This window comes from Schistocerca serialis, chromosome 3, assembly GCF_023864345.2.
Source record: "Schistocerca serialis cubense isolate TAMUIC-IGC-003099 chromosome 3, iqSchSeri2.2, whole genome shotgun sequence".
NCBI lineage: Eukaryota > Metazoa > Arthropoda > Insecta > Orthoptera > Acrididae > Schistocerca > Schistocerca serialis.
The window spans coordinates 877298971-877317933 of NC_064640.1; the positions used below are offsets into that span (position 1 = coordinate 877298971).

At 43.3% G+C, this 18963-nt stretch overlaps 1 protein-coding gene across 1 annotated transcript in view; it reads right to left on the bottom strand.

The window, feature by feature from the left end:
• Positions 1–18963, bottom strand: part of LOC126471069 (RNA-binding protein with serine-rich domain 1-like) — a 109571-nt gene that overhangs the window by 20423 nt on the left and 70185 nt on the right. The window contains exon 7 of the mRNA XM_050099141.1: positions 5414–5658. Coding sequence (XP_049955098.1) covers positions 5414–5658 — 245 coding nt within the window. The remainder of the gene's footprint in view (positions 1–5413; positions 5659–18963) is intronic.

Below are 18963 nucleotides of genomic sequence, written 5' to 3' on the forward strand. Positions count from 1 at the left end.
AACACTCACAGACACGTGAATGAGGCTCAAACCAGGTCAGAATGGTACCACAAACATCAAATGACTTCAGCTAATCCACAGTAAGTGACACCCCCACCCCATGACTACCCTGTTTTATTCTTCATACCTACATTGTGAACATGGTTCAAATGGCTCTGAGCACTATGGGACTTAACATCTAAGGTCATCAGTCCCCTAGAACTTAGAACTACTTAAACCTAACTAACCTAAGGACATCACACAACACCCAGTCATCACGAGGCAGAGAAAATCCCTGACCCCACCGGGAATCGAACCCGGGAACCCGGGCGCGGGAAGTGAGAACGCTACCACACGACCACGAGCTGCGGACTTGTGAACATGTTTTGAAATGGCTGTAACACAGAAATTGTACGTTACTGGACATGGGTTCCCAGTCCCCTCTACAAGTCCTAGAAGTTTGTAAGGGGAAATTTAGAGCACCCTGCATAAAAGCACCATGCTGTACTTTGAAAAATGAAATACCTGAGTGATCAGGAAACACCAGATACCTCATTGTCCACAACAGCAGAGGAAACTGAATATCATGGCAGTAAGCAGACATGGTTATTTTACTTCTAAGTTCTCAGAACTGACAAATAACATCAGGTCGGCTACCCATTGAGCGTACATGTTTATTTTTCTTGCAGAAGTTTTCAGAGTACAGACATAAGATCATGCAGGCTTTCTATCACTAATTAGTATATAACAGTTTTATTCCATCTGGAACAGTTGTTACATTAGAGAAATACATAGAACACACCACACATAAATTACACATTTCACTTATTTAGTTTGTAAATAGTTGTTGTCATGATTTGCAAATCTATGCTGCTTGACTTGCATCTTTTCAGATTTGTTTCTTCGCCCATTCTGCATAATTTCTGCTCATGTTTGGCAAGGCAAGCAGTTCAATCATAATACATACAAGTTGCACATTGCTGAGTGCCAATATGTTCACTATGATGGCAGAGTTCTGACTGATGCTTCCAGACATAAGAAGATAATTTCTTTTCAACCTCCAATCAGTCGAGAAATTAAAACTACAGTGAAAATACTGTCAAAGCTTTGTGGAGTTGTGTTGTGCAATAGCTCTAGTATACCTGTCAACCGTGTCACGTCACAGCTTTCAGTTGTGGCTGCAAAGTGAACACATAAAGATACCTAGAAAATAGTCCCTCCTGTCACGTGTGAAGTCTTCTTAAGGTGTTTCGTCTGATTTCATGCAGCCCACATAATGTAACTGTCCTGAGTTTACTGTTTCATGAGCATTTCTAGCAACATATTGCAGGTAAAACAAAGACACTCCTGTAGTGTTTTTGACAAGAAGTGTTTGGTTACCAACCACACAGATTGGATATGGTTTCCTGTGATTTTCATCTCTTTTGCTCACATGAATTGCTGGCTATGAGGACATAATTTTGGCACAGACAGTGAGCTACAGACCAGCAAAGGAAATTGGTGGAAATAACAGGTGGCCGCCAACAAAGACACTCCTGTAGTGTTTTTGACAGGAAGTGTTTGGTTACCAACCACACAGACTGGATATGGCTTCCTGTGATTTTCATCTCTTTTGCTCACATGAACTGCGGGCTATGAGGACATAATTTTGGCACAGACAGTGAGCTACAGACCAGCAAAGGAAATTGGTGGAAATAACAGGTGGCTGCCTTCTATGATAAGTGTATTGGAAAGTTGGTACCACACTACAACAAATGTCCAGATCAGACTGGCAACTGTGTACAGAAGCAGATAGAAGATGTAGCTAAATCTTTCAAATAAAATAAAATAAAATAAAAAAATTATTTTCACTGTGGTTTTCATTTCACAAACAATCAGAAGAAAAAGAAATAGCCCTCATGCAATATTATTGTTGCAATAATATTGAGCATGAAAGAGCCACTTAAGAAACATTTCATGCCTCCTGGCTAAAAACAAGACTACAACTTTAAGAGAGTGTTACCATCTGCATCAGTTAGGATTGATGGAGGGCATAGAAAAAGTGCTAAGAAGGGCAGCTCATTTTGTATTGTCATGAAATAGGGGAGAGAGTGCCATGCATAAGATATGCAAAATGGGATGGCAATCATTAAAACAGAGGCATTTCTCGTCGCAGCAGTGTCTTCTTATGAAATTTCAATCAGCAACTTTCTCCTCAGACCATGAAAATATTTTGTTGGTGGCCTCCTACATAGAGAGAAATGATCTTCATGATAAAATAAGAGAAATTGGCACTCACACAGGAAGATTTAAGTGACTGTCTTCCCCCATGTTCTGTTCGAGAGCGGAACGGTACAAAAATATGAGGGGTGTTCAATAAGTAATGCAACACTTTTTTCTGAAAGCAGGTTGTTTTTATTCAGGATTCCAATACACCATATTATTCTCCACTCTTTTCACTACAAAACCCTATTTTTCAACATAATTTCTGTTCAATGTGACAGCCTTACACCACCTTACTGGGAGGCCCTGTATGTCTGCACGGTAATAATCTATTGGTCAACAACGGAGCCAACAGCTTGCTGCATTAATAACTTGCTTCTGACGGAGTGCATCCTTCATTGGGCCAAACAGATGTAAGTCGGAAGATGTGAGATCTGGGCTGCAGGTTGGATAAGGAAGAACAGTGATATGAAGTTTTGTGAGCTCCTCTCAGTTGCGTAAACTTGTGTGAGCCACTGCACTGTCACAGAGAAGAAGTAGTTTGTTTGCATTTTTGTGAGGACAAACATGCTGAAGCTGTTTCTGCAATTTCCCGAGGGCAGCACAATACACTTCTGAGTTAATTGTTGCTCCAGGAGAGCAAACATCAAATACAATAACCCCTTCAGAGCCCCAGGAGACTGTTGTCACAGCTTTACCAACTGAGGGTGCGGTTTTGAACTTTTTCTTCGGAAGAAAGGTGCTGTGGACGTCACAACACAGACTGCCATTTTGTTTCCGGTTTGAAGTGATGAATCCATGTTTCATCGCCTGTGAAGTTGCTCAGTAAAAAATTGTCATTTTTAGCCTTTTAATGTGCAAGCAATTCTGCACAGATGGTCCTTTGTTGCTCTTTATGGTCTTCTGTTTAAAACCGAGCAAGGTGGCGCAGTGGCTAGCACACTGGACTTGCATTTGGGAGAACGACGGTTCAATCCCGCGTCCGGCCATCCAGATTTAGGTTTTCCGTGATTTCCCTAAATCGTTCCAGACAAATGCCGGGATGGTTCCTTTGAAAGGGCACGGCTGACTTCCTTCCCCGTCCTTCCCTAATCCAATGAGACTGATGACCTTGCTGTCTGGTCTCCTCCTCCAAACAACCCCAACTCTTCTGTTCAGCAGCAAGGAACTCAGCAGGCACACACCTTTGAGTACCCCAATAGGTGGACGAGTGTGTCAGTACTACCAAGAGATGTCCAGCTGTGCAATGAGGGTTTGATTGTGATGCATCGATCGCTTCGAATGAGTGTACCTGCACGTTCCAACATAGCACGAGCCACCCAGCATGCGGAAGATCAGACAGGTTTGCATGATCTTGTTGTGATGATGACAGACTCCTCACACAATGATTCACTGTGCTCTTCTTCACTGCGAGGCCACCATAGACATTCTGCAAGCACCTATGAATATCTGCGATCCTCTGTATTTCCACTGAAAGAAACTCAATGACAGCTCTTTGCTTAGAATGCACCTGCATTACAGATGCCATTTTGAAAAAATACATTTTTCAGTTAATACAAAATATGACTTTTCTCTAACCTACAATAGAAGCACCTGGTCACCTCCCCACTGTAGGAGTCTATGATGTGACACATGGCTGCACCAGACTGTGTATAGCAGTGGTAGTCAACCTGGTCCCTACTGCCCACTAATGGCATTCCAGCTTTCAGGGTATGTGGTAGGCAGTTAAAGATACTTTCTTTACGTTTCCATAAAATTTTGATATAAAGTATTTGGTATGTAGTTATTATATGCTTTAACTAGCGGCAACTTCTCTTTATAAATATTATAATGTAAAGTTACTCCCATACTTTAAAAGACACCATTACTATAGAACTGGTGGGTGGTTAGAAAATTTTAGTACTAACAGAGATACAAAAGTGGACGGTAGGTACGAAAGATTAACTACCCCTAGTGTATAAGCAAAACTGGGAGAACAATTTAAAAAATTATTAAAGACAATGAATGCTATATGTGATTAAAACAAAAAGTATATCTACTGTTGTCAAATACCAACAAGAGCTGCAACCAGGGTCCAGATTTTAATAACGTATGAATGCTTGCTAAAGAATACAACATTTATAGAAGGAAAGTCAGAGATGCAGCTGAGATCTGTAAGAATGAATATAATTTGAATAGAGGTGACAGCTATAGGCTTTCAGATTCATAGAAAGTAATTACCCAGCCACAGTGTGCAAAGAATAACACAGCCACAGTGTGCAAAGAATAACAAACAGTTACCAGGAAGCAATCTTGGTAGCATGACAAAAATATTTTTGTAAACATACCTGCTCTTCTTTACCATGAGTTATAACAACTTATCCAATGATGATGGCTTACCAATAGTAGCTCTTTGGAACAAGTGTAGAAAATATTCTTTTATAAGTGAGCAAAACACTGGTCTTCATCAGTCACAGGCCAACAACTGAAGATTCCTGAGAAAGACCCCAAAAGTGGGGTCAAAACATTGGCTATCGAAGAATTTTGAAGAGGAACATGATGTGGTGTAATGATCCTGAGGACTTTACCTTCATCTATGGTTAAAGCTCAAAGACATCATAACTACATTTGGAGAATGTTTCAAAGACCAAGACAGCTACAAATGAGAATGTAGTGGTACTGACAGAGAAGACTTAATGGAAATTCATGCATCTGTAAGAAAAGCTATGCATGAACCCAATGACTTCCACAGTCAGATCCTGATGAAAGATCTAACAAAAAACACTTAGAAGTTCTATTTCTATATAAAACTAATGAACAGACTGACACTTTCCATCCAGTTTCTTGTGTTAAGTCTGCTGTTGAATATGTGAAATGTAAAGATGAATTATTACAGTATACATTTACATTATATTCACACATGAGGCTATGTGAATACCAATGTGTGTCACACACACACACACACACACACACACACACACACACACACACACACAATATATATAAGAGATATGTAAATAATCATCCTTGGTACTGAAAAACAGTTACGACTACTTTAAGTGAACAAGGCACCAGGTCTTGATGGAATTACTGTTAGATTTTTAATATACTGTGGTATTACCAACACTCTCTCTCTCTCTCTCTCTCTCTCTCTCTCTCTCTGATAGTGTGTGTGTGTGTGTGTGTGTGTGTGTGTGTGTGTGAGAGAGAGAGAGAGAGAGAGAGAGAGAGAGAGAGAGAGAAGTTTACTTACCACCAACCATATGCTTCATTGCACTTTCAGCCTCAGCAGGTGTTGCATATTCAACATATGCAAACCCCCTACCACACCCAGGGTGCAGTCTATCCATTGGAAATTCCACACTTTTTACATTTCCAAATGCCTGAAATATTTCATAGATATGCTCCCTTGTCACATTTCTTGTAAGTCGACCAATATGCAGCTTCGTGGGTTTTGGAGTAGGTGAGCGCTCTCTACGTTTACGTCTTCCTGGTGACCTGCAAAGGCATATAATCTCAAATAGGTAAACAGAAATTGCAAGTGGCCCCTGATTCAATTTCAAAGTTAATCATTAGCAAAATATTATATTTTCATGAAAACAGTTGCTAAAACTGATTACAGGGAGGAAGAATAAAAGAACACACAATGAAAATGGAAGAACTTTGTGGTTTCACTGATTCATTCAATAACATGGTAATACAAAGTTCAAATTTCACTGTAGTATTATACTGCATTTGAGGCTTGTACTCAGAATTACTGTTTCTGTTTTCCTATATGCCTAATTTTTCCACAATCTCATTAGCAATATAATGATCTAAATATAGACCTCAGTGGCCAGAGACAGTGGTCATGTGTTTCTGAGTTGTGCTTATATGAAGATGTGCTTTCTACTTTGGAAGAAGGTCTTTCGACAAAAAGCTCAAATGTATAACAGTCTTTTTGTTGTGCTTTTCTTTGATCAACATCTACTCTATATTGTGAGTAGTGACCTATCCTTTTCATAATATTGTTCTTATTCCATCCTGGATTTTCCATTGTTTGATACACAATTTAATAAAGGAGACTGTGTAAATTTGTGATAAAAATGACAAACATATGGGTGGAAGAAAATCATTTGCATTTTGCAAAAAGTGGATTTATATGTACTGCCGGACAAAAAAAAAGTGAAGCACCCAAATGACATGGTCGAATATCACTGTAACTTTACAGGTAGAACAGCCACACAGTGCCGTTATCACATTTGGTAGCGTATAGAAAGGGCACGAATGGCATCAGATGTCAGGGGAGTGATCACTGTGAAAGACGTGGAGATGCTGCGGATTCGTGCGAGACAGAATATGAAAGGTGCCTCATTATGAGTCTCCGGTTGGCTGACTGGTTGAACTATGCAATATCCAGATTTGTCGAGCTTTCAGATGTGACAGTGGCCCATTGTTGGACTGTATGAAAACATGAGGGCCGACACACTCATTGTCAACATTCTGGTCGATTATGTCTGAGCACCACAAAGGAGGATCACCAGACTGTGCAAAAGCACATTGCAACCCCTTCACACCTGCAAATGCCATCCGAGAACCACTAATGGACTCCCTGCAACATTCTGTGTCATCCCACACAATTGTTCAGAGATTAGCAGCAACCTGACTAGACATGCACAGGCTGCTGTTAATGCCTCTACACAGTGACTGGATATGGAGTTGTGCCATGACCAGAAAGCATGGACTGCTGACAAATGACATCGCACTGTGTTCAGCGATGAATTGCAGTTCTGCCCTACCTCGGATAAACACCTTTGGCAAGCATGGTGGCAACATGGAGAGAAGTCTCATCCTTTCAATGTTTCAGAGAGGCACAGTGAAGTTACTTCTCAAGTCACGGTGTGGGGAGCCTTCAGGTATGACTTCAGGTCACTGCAGTTAGTGACTGAGGGAGTTCTGATGGCACAACAGTATGTCACGAACATCCTGTATCCTCACGTGTTACTTCTTGTGACTGAATTGTGGTGCCATTTTTCAACAGGATAATGTTCGTCTACACATGGCACTTGTCTCAATAGCTAGGTATACACATCAGAGTTGTTCAGTCTCAGAGAGATTTTGCGAGTAATATATGTCATGAAAACAGCACTGAGTCAGCTCACAGACAGTGTCCAAGAGTTGCCGATGAAAAGCAACAAACATGTAAATGGACAAAGGGGGACAAAAAAACCACAGAAACGCAAGAAATGGGATGAGGAGATTAAAACAACAAAGCAGATTACCATGGCTGGCTGACCTTGAGAATAAAAAAGGAGAAGCCAGCACACTATGGGAGGCACCAACTTGGACACGGAAAGTACAGAGCAACAGGAAATTCTGGATAAAATCAGGAGCAGGCATCGGAGACCCCACCCGTATAATGTGCCAAGGACATGATGTCACCAGGTGCTGTCATACGCTTTGCGTAGATAAAAAAAAGACAGCAACCAGGTGTCGGCATCTGGAAAAGGCTGTGCGGGTGGCAGACTTGAGGGACAGAAGATTATCAGTGGTAGAGCGACCCTGGTGGAAGTCGCTCTGACAGGGATCCAGTAGGCCTCGTGACTCCAGGACCCAACCCAACTGCCGACACACCATACGTTTCAGCAGTTTACAAAAAAACGTTTGTGAGGCTGATGGGCCAATAGCTATCCACATCAAGCAGATTTCTGTCAGTTTTGAGCACCGGAACAATGGTGCTCTCCCGCCATTGCAATGGAAAGACACCATCACACCAGACCCAGTTGAAGATGATGAGGAGATGGCGCTTGTAGTCAGATGAGATATGTTTAGTCATCTGACTGTGGATCTGATCCGACCCAGGAGCTGTGTTGGGGCAATGTGCAAGTGCACTGAGGAGCTCCCACTCCATAAATGGTGTGTTATAGGGTTCACTGTGGCATGTAGTGAACGAGAGGACTTTCCTTTCCATCCACCGTTTGTGGGTGCGAAAGGCTGGGGGGTAGTTCTCTGACGCAGAGGTTTGAGCATAGTACTCAGCAAAGTGCTTCGCAATCACGTTTGCATCGGTCCATAGCACACCATTGATGGTAATGACGGGCACACTTGTTGGGATCTGGTAACCAAAAAGATGTCTGATCTTTGTCCAGACTTGGGAAAATGATGTATGGCACCCAATGGTCGACACATACCTCTCCCAACACTCCTCTTTCCATTGTTTTATAACCTGGCGTACACGGACACGGAGACGCTTAGAGGCTATTAGATTCTCTAGGGAAGGGTGTCGCTTATGTCGCTCTAGAACTTGCCGCTGCTCTGTAATTGCCTCAGTGACTTCCGGCAACCACCAATGGACTGTCTTTCACTGGGGGCGCCCTAAACAGTGAAGCGAGAGATTGTGTTTGCTCCCCCAGAAACGATTGTGGTAGTCACCTGCTCAACCATCACATCAATGTTACCATGTGGGGCAGAGTCAGTGGTGACATCAGAAGTGAAAGTTTCCTAGTCCGCATTGTTTAAAGCCCATCTGGGCAGGTGTCCATGGGCCTGACGCCGGGCAGTGACAGGAAGATGGGGAAGTGGTCACTACCACACAGGTCGTCATGTGGCCTCCAGTGGATAGATGGGAGAAGTCCTGGGCTGCAAATTGATAAATCAATGGCCGAGTGACTACCTCGAGCCACACTGAAATGTGTGGCAGCCCCAGTATTTAAGAGGCAGCAGTCGAACTGAGACAATAAAGTTTTGACATTTTTGCCTCGGCCAGTACGCACAGTGTCACCCCACAAGGGGTTATGGGCGTTAAAATCTCCCAAAAGTAGGAAAGGTTTAGGGAGTTGATCAATCAGTGCAGCTAATACATTCAGGGGTACTGCACCTTCTGGAGGAAGATATACATTGCAGACAGTTATTTCCTGTGATGTTCGCATTCTGATATCCACAGCTTCAACGGGGGTTTGAAGGGGCACAGGTTCACTACAAACTGAGTTTAGGACATAAACACAAACTCCACCTGACACTCAATTATACAAGGGTGAGTCAAATGACAACCTTAAATTTGTAATAACAAATCAAAATTTTGTCCAATTATCCTGTAAGTTGGTGTGCGTGCTACAAACAGCATGCAGAATGGCCTGTAGGTGGCAGCATAGTGCAGATGCACACATACCGTCGCAGTATCAGTATAAAGATGGCCACCCCACTTGTCACTTGCACCAGGGAAGAACAGTGTTCTGTTATTTGGTTTTTGCTTAGTGAAGGTGTGAAACCTATTGAAATTCATCGACGAATGAAGGTTCAGTACGGTGATGCATGTTTGTCACAGCAGCAAGCCTATGAATGGAGTAAGAGGTTCGCAAATGGTGTGACTTCAGTGGAAGATGCTCCTCGTCCTGGTCAGGCACAACGAGTTGTGACTCCACAGAACATTGCTGCAGTTGAAGCCATAGTGAAGGAAAACCGCCGAGTGACACTGAATGACATTGCAGCATGTTTACAGATTAGTCATGGGTCACACATTGTGCATTATGTGCTCCAGTTTCACAAAGTGTCTGCAAGATGCATGCCATGGCAGCTGACTCCTGAAATGAGAGAACGATGTGTTGATTCTTGTGAAAAACTTCTTTGGCGCTTTGATCGAGAAGGTGATGGCTTCCTTGTAAGAATTGTTACTGGGGATGAAACCTGGGTTCACTTCCACCAACTGGAAATGAAGTGAGCGAGCAAGGAATGGCACCATTCCTCATCACCAAAACCAAAGGAGTTTCAAACAGAACCATCAGCAGGGTTAGGCTGACACTCTTTTGGGATGAAAAAGGCGTCATTTTGGAGCATTACATGCCTAGAGTGACCACTGTCACCAGTGCATCATACACAGATCTCCTAAAAAATCACCTGCGGCCTGAAATCAAATCAAAGCGACGTGCATCGCTGTCAGCAGGTGTCCTTTTGCAACATGACAATGCAAAGCCTCACACTGCCTGTACAACAGTAGCAACAACCACAAATCTGCATTTTGAGTGTCTTCCTCATCCACCATAGTCACCAGACCTTGCCCCCAAGTGATTTCCATTATGTTTGGACCACTCAAAGACACAATGGGAGGAAAGAAGTTCCGTTCTGATGAAGAGGTATGCCACGCGATGCATGAGTGGTTTCACGGACTACCAAAAGAACTTTTTTCTAAAGAAATTTATGCACTTTGTACGCGCTCGAGGACTTACATTGAGCGTGAGGGAGATTATTTTGAAAAGTGATACATCTTTGTACCACTTCTGCACAATGAATAATATTTAAAAAAATATTTAATGTTTTCATTTGACTCACCCTTGTAGTTGCTATGGTTCCTGTAATATCCCTTATAGCCACAGAGGGCAGAGAACTGCTTTGCTGGGGACCAGGTTTCCTGGAGGGCAATGCAGAAAGCAGGTGTAAAGCTTAACAGTTGCCGTAGCTCAGCCAGGCGGTGGAAAAAACTGCTGCAATTCCACTGGAGAATGACATCATTGAGGGACTAGGAAGGCATGGAACATTCAATGAGGCAGTTTATGCCTCAGGGTCACCTGCTACCAAAGACTTTTTGCCTGAGCAGTCTATATCCATTGTGTCTGAGAGTCCGGCGAGATCCAGGCCCTCAGTGGATGCCAGAATCTACACCCCATCCTCAGATGCAGAGCTTGTAGGTAGTTGTGGTGTGGATGCCACCACAAGTTCCGTGTTCTTAGGGGCCTTCTTTTTCGATTTGTCATGCTGTTCCTTGGGTTTCCCTGGCTTTCACTGAATCAGTCTCCAGGACTGAGGATGAACATGAAGCCCTACAACCTGCTGCTTTTGGGCTCTTCAGCTGCTGGCGGGTGTCATCTTTCCCACTAGCAGAAACCTGGGAAGGGAGTGAACCAAGGGACCCCTTCCTAGCGAGAGAGGGGCTGAAGAAGCCTTACACTTCTCTGGCTCAGAAGTGGGGACTGAAATCCCCAATGGTTGGGGGGCAGGGGGGGGGGGGGTGTTGCTCCCAAAGTAGGTGGTGCGGAAGCAACAGGGACGGAAGTGGCCCCCCATCATCAAGGGGGCAGATGTAGTCTCCCGGTTCTGATAGGTGATAGGAATTCGAGGAACTGATGGGGCGAGAACTGTTCTCGTAGCGCCAGTGTACGAGGTGGTCATACCCACAGGATGTACACACTCAAATTTCCTCTTAGCCTCAGTGTAGGTCAGTCGGTCCAGGGTCTTATATTCCATGATTTTCCTCTCTTTCTGTAAACTCCTGCAGTCTGGCAAGCAAGGTGAATGATGCTCTCCGCAGTTGACACAGATGGGAGGTGGGGCGCATGGAGTATTGGGATGTGATGGACATCCCCAATCTCGACAGGTGGAGCTGGAAGTACAGCGGGAAGACATATCGCCAAACTTTCAGCACTTAAAGCACCACATCGGGGGAGGGATATAAGGCTCGACATCACAGTGGTAGACCATCATCTTGACCTTCTCGAGCAATGTGTCACCCTTGAAGGCCAACATGAAGGCACCAGTGGCAACATGGTTATCCCTCGGATCCCGATGGATGCGCCAGACGAAATGAACACCTCCCCACTCTAAATTGGTGCACAGCTCATCGTCAGACTGCAAAGAAGGTCACTGTGGAATATAATACCCTGGACCATATTTAAGTCTTATGAGGCATGATGGTAACAGAAACAACCCCCAAATTGCCACTAGTGAGTAATGCCTGTGACTGGGCAGCAGATGCTGTTTTTATCAAAACTGATCCAGAGCCATTTTGGACAAGCCCTCCACCTCCTCAAATTTGTCCTCCAAATGCTCCAAAAAAACTGAGGCTTCATGGATATGAAAGATTCCCCATCAACTCTCGTACATATGAGGTACCGGGGCGAATAAGCTTCACAGCCATCCTTAGCCTTGCGTTTCTCCCATGGTGTGGCCAGAAAGCGAACGACTTGGGGGTCATATTTCTTAGCATTAAAGTTAGACTTTTCCCGCTTAGAGACTGCTGGCGGCGGACCACCAGCAAGAGATGATGTATTAGGCTTCATGGCGTGTCATCCGCCCTGGTGCCACCCATTACGACCAGGGGCCCTCCACACGGGTGTCACCTAGCCACAGCAAAGGCGACCTGGGAGGATGCCCATTGCCGGGAGTCCCGATGCCCCAGGGTGATGAGCATCTACTCCTTGGCCTACGTGGGGAGTTAGCAGCAGGCATCAGCACAGTGATCCTTGTGTTGACAGAGGGCTACAACCAACAGGGTACATGGCGGCCCCACCACAATGGACTGGCTACTGTGCTGGATATGAGGTATGAAGAAGTCCATGGTCATCCTCAGCACAGAAAGTGACACTGCATAGTTCGTGGTGGAAAACGCACCCAGGAAGGTGTCCTCGCCCAAGAGATGGAGAATGGGCAGGACTGCAATGCAACGATGAGAAAGTGGGCTAAAGATCTCAATGCACGATGGATACAATGCACCATGTAAGGCATCCTTCCCCAATTGGCTCACTCTTCGGAAAAATTTTGAAAAATGGAGGTCAAACCCTACAGGGAACCATCACATAATGGCCGAAATGTGAGAGACTCCTTTTAGTCGCCTCTTACGACAGGCAGGAATACCTTGGGACTATTCTTACCCCTGGACCCACAGGGGGGAGGGAGGGGGGGTTACTTCAAGTAATACAGCTGTATCTACAATTCTATATGATGTAGTATTTATGGATTATATTATTATATGGGTGTTGAAGAACAGACTTTCAGGAATTTATGGTTCCTTAAATCAATACCAGTAAATACATCCAAATAAATGTATGTCCGGAAATGCTTCATTTATCAGATATCCGTCATATTTGACTTTTGCACAACAGAAAAATCCAGGATGGAATAATGACAATATTATGGAAAGGGTAGAATGCTGCTCAATACATAGTGGAGATGTTGAAATGCAGACAGGCACAACAAAAAGACTGCTAAACAAGTAAGCTTTTGGCCAAAAGGCCCTCTTCTGAAATAGATAGATAAATATAAATATAAATACACACACACACACACACACACACACACACACACACACACACACACACACACACACACACACAAAAAACCAATGTCTCTGCATGCCGAGGCCAGACTGCAAGCAACACAGAAGAAAGCTTTTGGCTGAAAACTTACTTGTTTAGTAGTCTTTTTGTTCTGCCTGTCTGCGACGGAACACCTCCACTACATGGTGAATCTTTTTCATAATATTGTCACTATATGACTTTTGAACGTCTATGGGTATCAAGATAAAACTGATGTCACATTATTTCATCGTAACTGTTATTTTCCAAACATTAAAAAGCATATATGTAGCTGATGCTAGAAATATTATTGTCACAAGCAGTCTGTCTTTAAGATTAACCGATTTACACATAATAGTCAATAGACTGGCAATTTTTGGGCCAATTATAAAGCATATTTCTTCCCTCTTCACTACTGTCATTCTTGTAAAATTTTGATATTGTTGTAGTTTTTCCATCACAAGCTCTACAATGAGATTCTTGCTAGGTCCAAAATCATCCCACCACCTAATCTGCTCTCTTATTCAACATGAATACAGTTACTTTTTTTTTCTCTGCCACGCTAAGTATTAAAAATGCAGCTGCAAGCCGAAGTTCTTCAATCGCTACCTCTCCCTTCACGCACAGAACTATGACAGAGAAATCTCGTGGAGAGTGATATCTCAGCTTTCACAGATACTGTCACCCTGCTGTGTGTAAATGTTTCCAACATCTGCCCTCACAAGACTCTTAGACTCTTACAGAAGTTATTCACAAGGAACTATCACACAGTAACTGTCAGCAAAAATTTACTCCTAGTGTAAAAAATTCTGCAATTAGTGTCTGAGAGTACTAAACTGTCTGAGAGAAAAAAACTTTCACGTATATTCCAGCCCTTTGAACTGTCTGCCTGATGTTGAGGTACTCTCGTGATCAACAAGATACCCAGATTCGTTCCCAGTAGAATGTGGGTTAGGCCAGCTCGGATGCCAACTTCGTCACAGTGCCAATACGCACGATGTCACAGAACAGTTAAAACAGTTGCGTTCAGCTTCAGGAGAGGGTACAATGGCTTTATAACACCCTTCCCAACCACATCAGTGCTTTATCCGGGCCAGAGATGGTGGAACATCACTGATATGTGGACTTGTATTGCCAGGTTCTGCATAAATCTGATCCAATTTTTTAATTGCTGAAATAACATCACACACTCTCTCAACCCGTGAAGTTTCATTCGGTTTCTCCCTCCTCTTCTGCGTGCACCCCCCCCCCCCCCCCCCCCCCCGGCAGTGAATAAAAATTCAAAAACAGAGAAAAATAATGAAAAGTGAAAATCAAAACCAAAGTCTGCTCTTTTTCACTGACAGAAGGGAAACATGACTGAATATAAACATATACATCCATGCACTGACTTGCAGTTTGCGAAAAATCATCAGACTCATTCCAAATTCCCCGGAGCTTTGAGCAGTTTGAGTGTCTGCCTGAATAGCTTCCTGACATTCACAGGGTAGTTTGTATGGCAGTACGACTGACTGACTGACTGACTGACACACACACACACACACACACACACACACACACACACACACACACACACACACAAAAAACATGTGCGCGTGAGAAACAGGATGCACGGAGGGTGGTGCGGTGTGGAACGTGTGTATTCAAAGACAGTAGCAGCCACTTATGTAGAGAACACGACAGGATAATTTTAGAAGGCAGGCAGAGAAGAAAAGTGTAGAAGAAAGGCGGAATAACAGAAAGAGTTAAGGAAAGGTTAAAATGATTAAGCTAAGATGGGTTAAAAGAACTGTTGGAGGCTGAGGTTGGTCTAGGGGCAGGAGGGTATGGAGTAGGATAGGGAATGGAGGAACTGTCAACACCACAGTCTCTACAGCAACTGCTCCAATCCTCCTTATCACTCCACCATTGAATATTACCTCTCCCACTATCTGACGGACTCCAAAGCCACAATCTCCTCCCCATAACCATGATGGCTATATCCCCAACCGCAACTACTTTATTCAAGTTATCACTTATAATTAAAATCCATGATATGATCGCATGCCAACCTGTGCAATGGACATTTTTAGTACCCGTTCTAGTTACTCAGAATATTAAACCCATCATGTGGATCAGATATACTGAAACTACCTTTCTAATCTGGACCCAAGGCAAGGACACAGTATTCTCATTCATTCAGAGCCTTAACATCCCCCATCTTACCCATCTGAACGAATTAATCATCTTGGATCAACACCTCTGTGATGGCTCCACAAGAACATCTGTTCACATCTGACCTGACAAACACCACCAATACTTCCACTGCAACAGTTGCCAACCAATTTACAACAGAAGAATCCCTCAGAAACAATATGGCTACCCGATGGTGACACATTTCCAATCAACTGAATCTCTAATTCCTCCTCCCCTCCCCTTATCACTTTACACTTAATCACTGAAAACAGGTCGACATTAGAAAAACTGAATAACATTCTCTACCATGGCTTTGACAAACTCTTACTGTAACCTGAAATGGGAAATATCCACCCCCACAAGCCTCGCTCTCCTCCCTTCCCAAACTGATATTTAGCCACCTGCCATCTAAATTTCCATCCCAAATACAGGGTTACCTGTGAAACCTGCCACATTATATTCTAACTTTGCTGCGACCACTGCACAGCACTCTATATGATGACCATAAAAGAACTACACATCCAAATGAGTATCCATTACCAGACAGTTGCCAATGGTCAAACAGACCAACCAGTTGCTGAGCATAATTCACAATACAATGCGGCTTAGTTCAATAATGACTTCATATGCTGTGCCTTCTGGATCCTTCCCTGATAATGGCCACTTTTCTTAATTAATCAAATGGGAACTCTCCCCATAACATAACTTCCATTCCAATAATCCTCACAGACTAAATCTGCATTAGTACCCCTTCACTACCTGCTTTCAGCCTCTCTCCTGTTATCACCCCAATCCACATTCTGTCCCCACTCTAGACTCACATTTTAGCTACTAGTTTTGTACTCTGCACTAACTTACTGGTTTTACCCATTACTTAGCACTTTACCTCTCTCTTGTACTTCAGATGTTCCCCCTTTCCAATATACCTTTTCTTCAGTGTGTCTGCTAGTCTTCATTTACTTGCCACACCTATATGTTCCACTCCAGCACAATCTTTCCTATTCCATCCCAAAATTCTCATTCCTTTTCCTACTCGACACCCCTTTTCCTTACTACAGCCACATTATAGTAACCCAATACTTATGTGTTATACAGAGAGTTTAATATCTTGAGTACATTTATAGCTCAAATGGAGTGTTAACATGATGCCCACTGAATCTTAATAACCTAAGGTCAGTTCTTTATCAAATGGAAATGAAATTGTTAACTCACTGAATAAGACTGACATAGATATAGAGTGATATAGAGAGATATAGAGTGATGGCCAAGAATATTGTGTTCCTGTCAACTTTTTGGAGAAAAATCTATGGGTTCCAACCCTGACATGCAGATGCAGAACTGCACACACAGAATGGGACGTACCATAAAAAAGATCGCCAATGGGGATCCTGCATCAGGATGGCTGAGCACTGTAACCATGCTAAATTTGCCTCTTGAAGATGGTTATTCCATGTGATAGGTGTGGATTACAAATTGTGGTGTCACCTACAATTGTGTGGAATAGCATCTGGACTTCAGCAGGATGAGGTATAAGAGACCAATAGAAGTTTATGATGCCTAGGTATTGACACAGTTCTCACAGTCTCATTGGGCCCAGAGATTATCTCAGGGTGACGTTCCATTCAAGAGGTAGGCATGTGTCGGCAGCAGATCTCTTGAATCCAACAAAGATCACTTCTGTAGCACCAATAATGCCTTTGGTGGGACTCAGTAGTATTTTATAGTCAATGATGGGGCAGAAAACTTTTTGAAGATAATTTTGCTGTTCTTCTGGGAATGATACCGGCACATCATCAATGCACTCTACGCCCCTTGGCATGTGCAGTGTTGTGCAACACATACAAAATGTAGAGGAATGCAAACACTCCAAACAGTATTCAGAAGGCCGTTTTGTGTATATTCTCTGGGGTCAATGACATCTGGTTAGAGACCTCGGATGGTTCAGTGCAACTGTAAAGATGTGTGAAATCTTCTGTGTGTCACAATGAGTAGGGGGTTGGAACTGTCTTGAGCACTTAGTACTCTATAATCAGCATGACCGAGAACCAACTGGATTCCTTGTCAACAATGACTGTGCTGTTCTTATCTTAAACTATGTTGAATTACACCGATGTCATCCAAAGTTTGTTGGAATCAAGATGCCACAGTTGAGAGAAGACAGGAATGCTCCATATATGGGGTTCTGTTGAATGGTGTGGGACATCTGACAAGACACAGCTATTCAGGTCATAGAAGAACAGAAAATCTAGGAATAAATGGGTGAGTGATGTCAGTAATGATAAACCATCACTTGAAAGCTCTCCACAAGCTTAGGTTCAGATTTAATGTCACCCAAGCCTCAGATTGCTAAAGGTGCCATGGTCACTTGCCAATTTGCTGTTGTTGGTGGGCATGCCCTTCAGCCACAGCACAGGGTACTGTCACTCACATTTCTGGACCAAGAATATAGCAAGCTACATTGAATGCTTATTGCAGTAACACTTTTCCCAGTCTGGCATGGGTGAGGATTATGCACTGCTGATCAATGAGAAGCACTGCACTCCCTTTCTCTGTGGGCTATGGGTGAGCTTATCCATCATTTACATGCTCCAGAGCTTGTTTAACTCTATTTCATATGATATTGACAATAAGGCATTGCAGGTATCACCTCTGTGGAGCATAGGGATGTGGGGAACTTCTGAACCCACCAACAGGTGAAGGTGAGACAGAAATTAACATGGTTTTCTGTCTCCCAGCTCCTGCTTATTCAGCAGCTTGCAACCATTAAATGTGTGTAGGTGATAGCAACCACACAATCTCTTCCTTCAGTCACTTGCACTGGTCTGTTGTTTGGTGTTTCTCAATCATGTTGCTGCTACTTTAAGGGTGGTGCCACAATGTGACTATATTTGATTGTAGCCTGGAATATGCTGTCAGCAGCAAAATGATTCTAGACGTAACTGGACCATAGGGCTGGCCAGTCAGTCCAGAGCAACTGTACTTTGAAAGCCATCAATGCACCTCTGCACCTGGATGCCATGAACAATGCAGCTGTGGCTGACTGACCTTATCACTACAGGCAGGAACTGGTTGACTCATGCAGCCAGTTGTTACAGTGGCTGATATTGCATCTAGTATATTGTTTTGTTGCTGAGTTAGCTGCAACAAGAACTGCTACCCTGAAGGCAGTTTATCGTCATAATGCTCCAGTGATGCCTGCTTGCTGCCACTTCTCGTAATATTTTTTGTGGAATGCACCAACCTCCACCTGGTGCAGATGCACTTGTTCCAAAAGGAATTCTTGCAGCAGATACAGCAATTATTTCTGCTCTTGCAGCTGGTGATTATACAGCTGATAATGCTATCGCATATGTTATAGCTGTGCTCTCAGCTGCTCCAAATTTGGGGTTCATGATGGCGGGCCACCGACCTTCACATCTCAAAGATTGTTGGTGCTCATGTTGTATGCTTGCAAAGTTATCATTCTTGTATCAGGATCACCACTTGGTGAGGAATAAACACACTTTCAAATGCAGTTTCACTTGCAAAGTAGCACTTACGATTACGGTGTGGCCAGGTGACCAGCAAGGTACAGACTGCTGTTCGT